Source organism: Capsella rubella, unplaced genomic scaffold (assembly GCF_000375325.1).
Source record: "Capsella rubella cultivar Monte Gargano unplaced genomic scaffold, Caprub1_0 scaffold_6, whole genome shotgun sequence".
In the NCBI taxonomy this organism is placed as follows: Eukaryota; Viridiplantae; Streptophyta; class Magnoliopsida; order Brassicales; family Brassicaceae; genus Capsella; species Capsella rubella.
In genome coordinates, this window is record NW_006238918.1 from 8,219,984 (window position 1) to 8,230,144 (window position 10,161).

The window sequence follows — 10,161 nt, forward strand, 5'->3', positions numbered from 1 at the left end:
AGTCAAAATTTATCATCAGAAATCAGACCTTGATAAAACGAAGAAAGTTCTATCTTCACTATTGGATCTTAAGTACATCCAAAAAATCTGTCTCTATTCTACATAAATATGGACCCTCTTAGTACAATGACACAGATGATACATGATAGTGAAGTGAAAAGATAATATGGTCCCTGCATGCAACTTACAAATGATAATATATATCCTTCTACAACAGCCACAACCATGTTATGCAAACCAACCCATGTGATCCCTTACAAAATACAAAAGTAATATGTACGTACTACTCTTTATTAAAAAATGGGTTTACCAACTAAACCAAATTTACTAATATTAAATCTGATTGATAACGTATTGAAAGCAAAAATAAGTTTTTACATAATAGCACAAAACTGTATTAAAAAAATAGTAAGACTTTGAATGGTAGTAGATTTTATGATAGATTTTGGATTTTGTTTCTCAAAAACCCATTTTTCTCCATTCAAAATTTTAGATTATATAGATTCTCTTGGAAAATAGGTTACATTCTTTTTTATGAAAACCAAAATCCATATGTATATATATGAGATTAAAAAAAATACTCACAACACTTCTCATTTTTCCTTATTCTATTATAAATAAATAAAAAACAACCAAAAAGTAATAGGGGCTTTTACGAAAATGTTATTTTCTATGGAAATTTTACGAACGTGCCATTTTTCTAAAATCTTATGGATTTGTCATTTTTTAACTTTTAAATTTTTGTTTTTTTTGGCTAAAAACGTACATTATAATAAATTTTAAACGCTAAAGACAATTATAACCGAATAAAACTTAAACCTAACGAGTAAAGCGCATGTTTAATCACATTGGCAAATCTATAATAGATTCAAAATAATAGCTATTGCAAAAACTAAGAAACCTAAAAATCAAAAACCATAATCTAAAAACCATTTACAAATCCACAACCATTCATGGCCTAAATCAAAACAGTACAATCAATAAAACTTTTAGTAAGGCTGCATAAAATGGCTACCACTTAATATCAGTCTTTTGTTTTCTAAGAAGTGTTGACTAAGTTTCTTCAAGTTTTTTTATTTGACTCAATAATATGAGCAAAATAAAATTCCACAATCTTTTTAAAAACTTCCTCGTCCATTCCTCGAACTAGTACTAGCTATTTATGGCATCACTTTTATGACGTCATTTTTATGCCTACGTTGCTAGCTCTCACCTTCTGCTATATATACTTATATATATATATATATCCTTAGGGTTTGTTTCTGACAAATGTACATAAACTCTCTGTTTCTTGTTCGATTATATATCATCGACCTTCCAGAATCCAAACCATTAAAAAGGTACGTATGTATGATTCCATTAGATTTGGGGTACTATTATAATTTTCTTTATAAAAGAAAAAGTCATCTTACATTTGTATGAAATACGCCAGGTGATTACAATTCTTACACGTAAAGGATAAGAAGAATTAAAGACGTACGAAACTCAGTATGAAGAAGGAGGAGATAGCCTTACGCAGTGATGAGTTAAGCCGTCAAGGTCCCCCTAAAATTCCATCTTTTGACTGGTAAATTTCGTTTCATCTATTATTCTTAGAAAAATTAAACCATAAATTGAAAAAAAATAGAGAATTCTTTAGTATATTTTAGAAATTTGACGCTATACATTGCTTTCCGTAACAAAGTTTTGCTATTTTTCCATTCCTCTGTTTCGAAAGTATAATACGTATCTGTTTTCGGAGATAAAGAAAAGTTTTCGTCACCAAAACAAAAAAAAAAAGAAAAATACTTACCTCTGTTTTTTTTTTTTTTCTCTTTTTGGATAATAATGAGATTCACGACGCTTTTGATACCAGCCATTTATTAGGAACCGAATTTATATGTAGATAACATTTCATAATGATACGAAAAAAAGGAAAGAACTAGTATCTGTATATATATATTTACTCGATCGTTTATATATATCGCCTCTAACTTGGTTTTATTCTAATAGGAACAATTTGTACCACCGAACCTCATTGATGTCGTGTTTGGTGCAAGGAGTTTACGCAATGGAACGAGACAGCCAAAACAACCGGCGTGGTTCCGAGTCATTAGCCCCACCTTGGTGGGAAAGTTTCAACTTCACTTTAATCAAAGAACTTAGGGACCCAATTGACGGCTCCATATACGGTGCTGTCTTCCAAAACCTGATCAATTATGAGAATCATGCCCCCAACTCGATAGTACCTCCACGTTACGTGATTGCGTTACGTGGAACTGTCATAAGTTTTCCTACTTATAATGATTTGATGCTTAACGTCCGTTTACCAATCGAGATGCTCCGTCGTGGGGGAAGGTCTCAGCAGGCCATTGAAGAAATACGCTCTATTGTTGTCGATCATGGAAATACAAATGTCTGGATCACTGGACACTCTCTTGGAGCTGCCCTGGCACTACTCGCGGGAAAGAATATGGCCATGTCTGGACTTTTTGTGGAGGCTTACATCTTCAACCCACCTATCGCCTTGATTCCTCTAAAGCATTACAGTCAGTATGAGACACTTAATAGTTTGTATCGAGTCAGCAGGGATATCTTTAAAGCTGGCGCGGCCAAAATGCTAGACCTTGATGAGGTACCTATATAAAGTTTTCTATAAGACAATTTTCATTATACTTGTGGTACTTCACAAATAATTAATCTCTCCCATAACATGAATAGTTTTAGATAAAATAGTCCTTAAACGATATTTAAAATGTTATTCTCAATTCTTACCACCAATTGTTACAGGGTCATGAAAGTCCACAATATAAGAATTTAGCTTCTTGGAGACCTCATTTGTTCGTGAACCAATCAGATCCAGTATGCGCAGAATATATAGCTAATATCAATCACATAGTCAATATGACTGAGGCAGGATTCGGTAAGATCTCGAGTTTGGCTTCTGGATACTCAGTGAGGAGTATGTTGTTCGGAAAAGGAAAAGATTGGTGGTCGTCTTCTTCACCAGATCATCTTCATTTTCTCCCGTCGGTCTTTATGATGGTAAACTCGACTGAATCGTCGATATTTTATCATAATCATGGGATTCACCAATGGTGGAATGCTACGCTTCAAAATTTTACAGGGTTTGATTCATACTAATTTCATTCATGGCTTTCAATGCTCCACTCTTCTTTCTTTGCAATAGAATACTTTGTTAAATTGTATATTTTCATATGTTTTTCCTTTTTCTTTTGATAAAAATATGTTCAAATGTTTGTACTCACAAAATAAAATGTTTTGATGTCCATGTTGACTCTATATCCGGTGAAAATAAAGGTTTTCTTCCATCCAAATCGTATCTATCTTTGTCGGTATAGATGTTGACTAAACAAACTTCTGTACATGCATGGTCGAAAAAGGATCCTGATACAATCTGCTATATAATGAAGATAAAACACACATGAAACTTGGACGTAGATTGAAGTAACACTTGTTTTTTTTTGGGGTATATGTTAAAAAAGTGATGTATAGCGTAAATATATATAATATATAGTAAACCCCCTTACTAGGTCCGCCATTGGCCACACCGGTCACGAGTCACCGGACCTATTGTTGCAATACTGAAATTTTGAATATATTTCTAATGATAATCTATGTATCCTTTAACAAAAAGCACGACCATATATCTTTTCCCCCTTTTGTACGTAACCGGGTTTTGTAGTCGAGTTCATTGCCCACTTGGAAATAACTAATATATATATATATTTATACAAACCAATAATATAAATAAAGAAATATTAACTATAAAGTGGTGGACTAGTGGTTTTAGTCTGGTGGAAAAGTCGTCATGTTGGTATAGGCTAAAGATTGATTTTTTCTAATTCGTTATCTCTTTAGCCACATTGATATGGATCTCTTGTTTAAAGTCCATTTGAAAACTTAGGAGAAACTCTACCCATAAGACATTTTCTCCCTAGAGATTAGTTTCAGATAAAAATGGTCATAATATATAATTTCAGACAACTACAATGGCGATTTTATTTTTCCTTTTTCTTGGTCAACTGATTTTGTATTGATAAGTAAATTGTTACAACTTAAGAAAAGTCAAAATATATCATCAGAAATCAGACCTTGATAAAATGAAGAAATTTCTATCTTCACTTTTGGATCTTAAGTACATCCCAAAAACCTGTCTCTATTCTGCATAAATACGGACCCTCTTAAAACAATAATACAGATAATACATGATAGTTAAGTGAAAAAAGAATATGGTCCTTTAGTGTTCAACTTTTTTTTTTTGAAATGATAAATGACAGATTTATACCATGTTGAAAAATAATTGGCTCGTGTTGTATTAATATAGGATAAATAGAGTTCTACATTTTACTCTATCACTGTGAAGATAAAACATGTCGAATACGAAACACGATATCTGAACTATCCGTTCTACGTACTAATATTGCAAATAAATTTATACAAAAAAAATTAATTGATAATTGTTTTTGTAATTAGAAACCTAACCAATTTCATCAATATTACAAGAATATATGACTAAATTCCATTTTTATTATTTTTTTTCCGATGAAGTTGACTAAAGTGAACGAAAGAAAACTCCAAAAACTATCTTTAAAGTTTCCTCGACACTTCCTCGATCGAACTAGTAAAATAAGTCCAGTAGTATAACATAGAAGTTAGAAGCCACCAACGACGACTATTTTAACTACGAAAATGTTCTAAAAACGTTAATATTTCCTTATCGCCCCAATTTAAGAGTGGCTCCCATTTCATCCGTTTCCTAGGCAGCTACTTCTCTAGTCTCTACAGTCGCAAAGTCTCCGGATCCAAAAAGTCTTCTTACTTGTAGCACCTATATAAAATCATTAGTTCCTTTGTTGAACTCTTAAACTAAGAAAACAAAAGAAGAAGAAGAACCCTTTAATCTGTTTTCTTCACTTCAGCTGTTTTGCTTATTTCCACCATTTTCTATTAATTTCTGCTATAGAAAAAAAAAAAGAAAAAAAGAGGACGAGGCTTTACCTGCCAAAAACAAATGGGACGAGGACCGAAAGTTTCAGATAAAGATGATAATTTCTTCACTTCTGGCCCATCCCATCTTACTTCTGTTGATTGGTAACAACTTTTTCTTCTTTTTTCGTAGCATAGTTTCCTTTTATAGTAAACTAATGTAGAAAACAAATTATATAACAGTCTCTATAATTTTATGGTTTTTATGGTGTTACAAATATTTTTATGATAGACGATGATGTAATTTATCAGTTAAAATTATATTAATGCATGTGCGGTACATCGATGATACATATATACTCATTTGAACTTAAAAACAATATCGAAGAATAATTGATTGATTGGTTCTTTTCTAATTTTTAACTAGGGCCAATTCGCACCACCGAACCTCAGTGGTATCAAGTTTGGTAAACGGAGTGTACACATTAGAAAGGGACAGGCTTCTCAGCATAAAAAAAAAGTACAAGTACAGGCTTGGCTCGCGGTATTGTCCGGAACCACTAGCCAAGCCCTGGTGGGAGTTTTTCGAATTCGATTTGATGGAAAAGTTGATCGACGATGACGGCTCCATATACGGTGCCATTTTCGAATACAAGAGCTACAACGTTAACCAAAATACCCCACATGTGAAAGTTCCACGCTATGTGATGGCCTTCCGCGGCACGGTTCTAAGAAAAAGAACTTGGAAGTTTGATTTGAAACTTGACCTCCAATGCATCTTTAACACCCTTCATCAAGGTGGCAGGTCTAAGAACGCCGTTGAAGAAATCCGTAGAATGGTGAAGAATCATAGCGAATCAGCTATATGGCTTGCTGGACACTCTTTAGGAGCCGCCCTAGTTTTGCTTGCTGGAAAGACCATGACAAGTTCTGGGTCCCTCCTGGAAAGTTACATATTCAACCCACCCATCTCTTCTATTCCTCTAGAGCAGCTACCTGGAGGACATCTGCTTAAAGATATGTTTCAAACGGCCAAGAGTGTTGTCAAAGGCAACATTGCCATGGCCTTGCGTCCCATAACCCATCGCCAGGTAAACTAAAATCATCTTTAAGATTGGTTTAATCAACTTTGGTAGTTCAGTCATTAAGAACTCATCTTGTTAGTCATAGTTTCAGCCACTTGCGACACCATTTTGACCGAGATTAATTTTAAAGTTGATTTTTTAACAAGAAACCGTCTGTATAAAAATTGTTACAGGTCCAAGAAGAGAATCCATACACAGCATCATGGATACCTTATTTATATGTCAACCCAAACGATCCAATCTGTGCAGGATATATTGATTACTTCAAACACAAAAAGCGCATGTCTGAGAACGGTGCAGGCCAAATCGAGAAAATGGGTGCTTCAATCTCATATAGAACTCTATTGGTAGGTATAATTAGAAGATCACCGCCGGATTTGTCAAAAGAACCTCTTCACGTTCTTCCATCAGCAGACATGACTGTAAACAATAGCAAACCGACTAAGTCTACGCCAGCTCATGTGCTTCACCAGTGGTGGGAGAAAGACCCGGCCACGAGGGAAAATTGGGAAAGCTGTTGCATTAGGCCTTACCATGAAGACGAACTGGAGAGCTAAAGCAATTGACACTATTAGTCAATAACAAAAATGAGTGTCACATTTGGTTTGGTTAAATGGTTAAAGTCAGGTGATCGTCAGTTCCATACCCTTTTTTAATTTATTTTGTGTTTTCTCTCTGTTCCCACATGTTTTGTACCATGTTCTTTTTATTTTAATATTCTTCTTTCTTTCAAATTCTTTTTGCTTTAATTTCCATGTGATTATTTAAACTGCTCTTCACAAGAATAATGTATAAAATATAAATGAATTAAAAATATAGTGTTATACCTTATACCATATGATTAATTAATTAAACTATACTATAATTAACAAAGTTATAAATGATTGTTAAACCATATATATCTACCATGTTTAAATAACTGGTTTTAGGCCTCTCATATATGAAATATTAATCCGGTTTTGGTTGGATTCTACGTTTACCTGAGCATGTTTTGTATTCAATTATCTTGCTTTTTAATTAATTGCATAACTTATTAAATATGATATACGTTCAGTTTCCCAATCTAAACATAAATAAATCCAGCCATTTCATAGTTTTTGCTGGAATTAAAAACTTCCACTACTGTGTACTGTTTTGTCATTGGAATTCAATAAAAAAAGATGAGCGGCGACTCTAGGGTTTCGGATACGTGCGAGGAGGATGCGAACATGACTGAGGCGGGCCGTCCACCAGGGGATCCGCCGGACGGGAGGGGTGTCTGGGTGCAAAAGGTGGTCGGAAGCAATTCTGGTGGAATGCTTATCCCAGAGGAAGTGGTGCCGCATGAGTTTGTAAAAACTCATACGAAGTTGACGTTTCCGGATGGTTTGAATGGAGAACCGGTGATTACGGTTGGTCGTGAGGTGATGGAGGCGATGAATGGATTATGGAAGAAGTGTATGGTTGTGAAGGTGCTGGGAAGGAGTCTGTCTATCGCGGTGTTAAGTCGGAAGTTGAAGGAGATGTGGCGTCCACAGGGGGCGATGGTGGTGACTGACCTTCCGCGCCAGTTTTTTGTGGTCCGGTTTGAGTTTGAAGAGGAGTATATGGCGGCGTTAACCGGTGGACCATGGAAGATGTTTGGGAGCTATTTGATGGTACAAGCCTGGTCACCGGATTTTGATCCACTACGTCATGACATTGTCACAATGCCGGTTTGGATCCGCTTATTGAATATTCCGATGAACTTGTATCATAGTTCCATTCTGATGATCATAGCGGAAGGGCTGGGGAAGCCTATTAGAGAGGATTTGACGACTTTGAAGTTTGATAGAGCTCGGTTCGCACGGGTTTGTGTGGAGGTGGACTTGTCACAACCTCTGAAAGGGATGGTTTTGATAAATGAGGAGCGCTACTACGTCTCTTATGAAGGTTTGACGAACATCTGTTCTGGGTGTGGAATGTATGGCCATTTGGTGCACACATGCCCGCGGATGAGAGTTGAGGCGGGAAGAGAGGCGAGGCAAACGAGTCCTTCGGAGTCAAGGGAAGTAACCACGGAGGGGGAGAATAATACGGGAGCGGGACGTAAAGGTCAGATCCATGACAATGATGGTTTCAAGGTGATACGACGGCCAGCACGACGAACAGTAGAGAAGGAGCCGCCGTCTAGGGCAATGGGAGAGACGGTGACGGGGAATAGCCAAGAAAGGAATGTTGGATCGATTGAGAATATTACGGGTTCCGGGAATATTGCCATTTCTAATCGTTTTGGTGGATTGACAGAAGATGCGGAAGGAAAGGAGAGCGGAGAGGTTATGGAAACTAATGAGGAGAATAAGGAGAATGAAGATGTTGGGAATATTCCACGGAGTGTGCGTGTATTCCAAGTTAAGGAAACAATATCGTCGGGCAAGGGGTTACGTGCACAAGGAGGAGGAGAGGCGAGGAAGTTAACTGGGCTGCGAAGTGGGAAAGGGGCTGGGCCAAGTAGTAAGGGCCCAAAACAGAATAAGCCCACGAGGGGGTTAGTCTTTGGACCGGTTCTTTCGAATAGAGAGATGCCGAATCCAGGGAAACGACTTCGGACAGAGGATGAGGGTACGGGTAGGGCGGGTGGCTCGTTTTCTCCTGTGAGTCGTTCTCAGTCCTCAGCAGAAGGTCAGTGTACCGCAATAGCGTTACAGATGGAGGGGGCCGACGGTGTGGAACTCGGTTCTGAGAAGCGGGTGGCAGGGTCATCGGAAGGCATGTTGGGGCTCGATGGCTCTACAAGACTTGATTAACGGGTTGCCCCGGCTGTTCTGCTTGCATTACTAAGAATCATCATGAATTGTTTATTCTGGAATTGCCGGGGGGCTAACAAACCCAATTTCCGACGTTCGTTGCGTTACTTGGTGAAGAAGTTTGACACGGATGTTTTAGCGTTATTTGAAACACATGCGGAGGGGGAAAGAGCTGGTCGGATCTGTCAGAGGTTGGGATTCGATCATTCTTTTCGTGTTGATGCGACGGGTCAGAGCGGGGGGATTTGGCTGTTGTGGAGGTCGAGAGTTGGGCAAGTGGAGGTTGTTAACTCGTCGAACCAGTTTATTTATGCGAAAGTACGGAATGGGGACGACTGTACAAATTTGGTGGCTGTGTATGCGGCGCCAACAGTGAGTCGTCGGAGTGGACTTTGGGAGGAACTCACGGACGTTCTTCAAGGGTTGGTGGATCCTTTGATTATTGGAGGTGACTTTAATTCCATTGTAAGAGTGGATGAACGTACGGGAGGGAATGGGCGTTTGTCGCCGGATTCTATAGCGTTCGGGGAATGGATCAATGCACTCTCCCTAATTGATATGGGCTTTAAAGGAGGGCAATTTACATGGAGGAGGGGAAGGATGGAGAGTACATTTATATCTAAGCGGCTGGATAGGGTGCTTTGTTGTGCTCAAACGAGACTGAAGTGGCAAGAAGCGACAGTTACACACTTACCATTTCTGTCGTCGGATCATGCTCCGGTCTACTTGCAGTTATGCCCGACAGATGCAAGCGACCCAGGACGTCGACCATTTCGTTTTGAAGCGGCTTGGCTGAGCCATGATGGTTTTAAGGAGTTAATTACAACGTCCTGGGATTCTACTATCTCGACACCCGAAGCTCTGAAGAGGTTACAACGGACGTTGCAGAAGTGGAACAGAGAAGTGTTCGGTAATGTTCATGCTCGCAAGGCAAAACTCATTGGGGATATCAATAGAGTCCAAGCTTCTATCCAAGAGAGTCAGACGGATGAGTTATTAGAAAGGGAGGCCGGGCTGTTGGGCGAATTTGATAGTATCTTGGAACAAGAGGAAATGATTTGGTTTCAGAAATCAAGGGAGAGTTTTATTGCTCTTGGGGATAGAAATACTCGGTTCTTTCATACTTCAACGGTCATAAGGCGTCGGAGAAACCGTATTGAGATGTTAAAGGATGGCGAGGGTCGCTGGGTGTCGGAAAAGGGCGAATTAGAGAGTCTGGCAGTAGAGTATTATAAACGGTTATATTCGCTGGAGGACCTTAGCCCGATGAGAGCACTGTTGCCAGCCGAGGGTTTCACGGCTATGTCGACTGCGGAGTTAATGGCGTTGTCAAAACTTTTTTTAGCGGAAGAGGTGGTGGCTGCGGTTAAGAGAATGGGGAA

The 10,161-nt window shown here is 38.2% G+C and overlaps 3 protein-coding genes across 3 annotated transcripts; all 3 read left to right on the forward strand.

Moving 5' to 3' along the window:
• The first annotated feature begins 1,281 nt into the window (after positions 1-1,281).
• Positions 1,282-3,128, forward strand: LOC17884628 (GDSL esterase/lipase At4g10955). Its single transcript, XM_006288007.2, has 4 exons — positions 1,282-1,340; positions 1,433-1,567; positions 1,993-2,614; positions 2,770-3,128. Exons 2-4 carry the CDS (start codon positions 1,491-1,493, stop codon positions 3,121-3,123), a joined length of 1,053 nt encoding a protein of 350 aa, XP_006288069.1. The 5' UTR covers positions 1,282-1,340; positions 1,433-1,490; the 3' UTR covers positions 3,124-3,128.
• Positions 3,129-5,014: 1,886 nt separating this feature from the next.
• Positions 5,015-6,690, forward strand: LOC17883699 (GDSL esterase/lipase At4g10955). The gene is made up of 3 exons (XM_006287902.2): positions 5,015-5,094; positions 5,357-6,020; positions 6,188-6,690. Exons 1-3 carry the CDS (start codon positions 5,015-5,017, stop codon positions 6,569-6,571), a joined length of 1,128 nt encoding a protein of 375 aa, XP_006287964.1. The 3' UTR covers positions 6,572-6,690.
• Positions 6,691-7,222: 532 nt separating this feature from the next.
• LOC17883892 lies at positions 7,223-8,779 on the forward strand. Its single transcript, XM_006287536.2, has one exon. It carries the CDS (start codon positions 7,223-7,225, stop codon positions 8,777-8,779), a length of 1,557 nt encoding a protein of 518 aa, XP_006287598.2.
• The last annotated feature ends 1,382 nt before the right edge of the window (positions 8,780-10,161 follow it).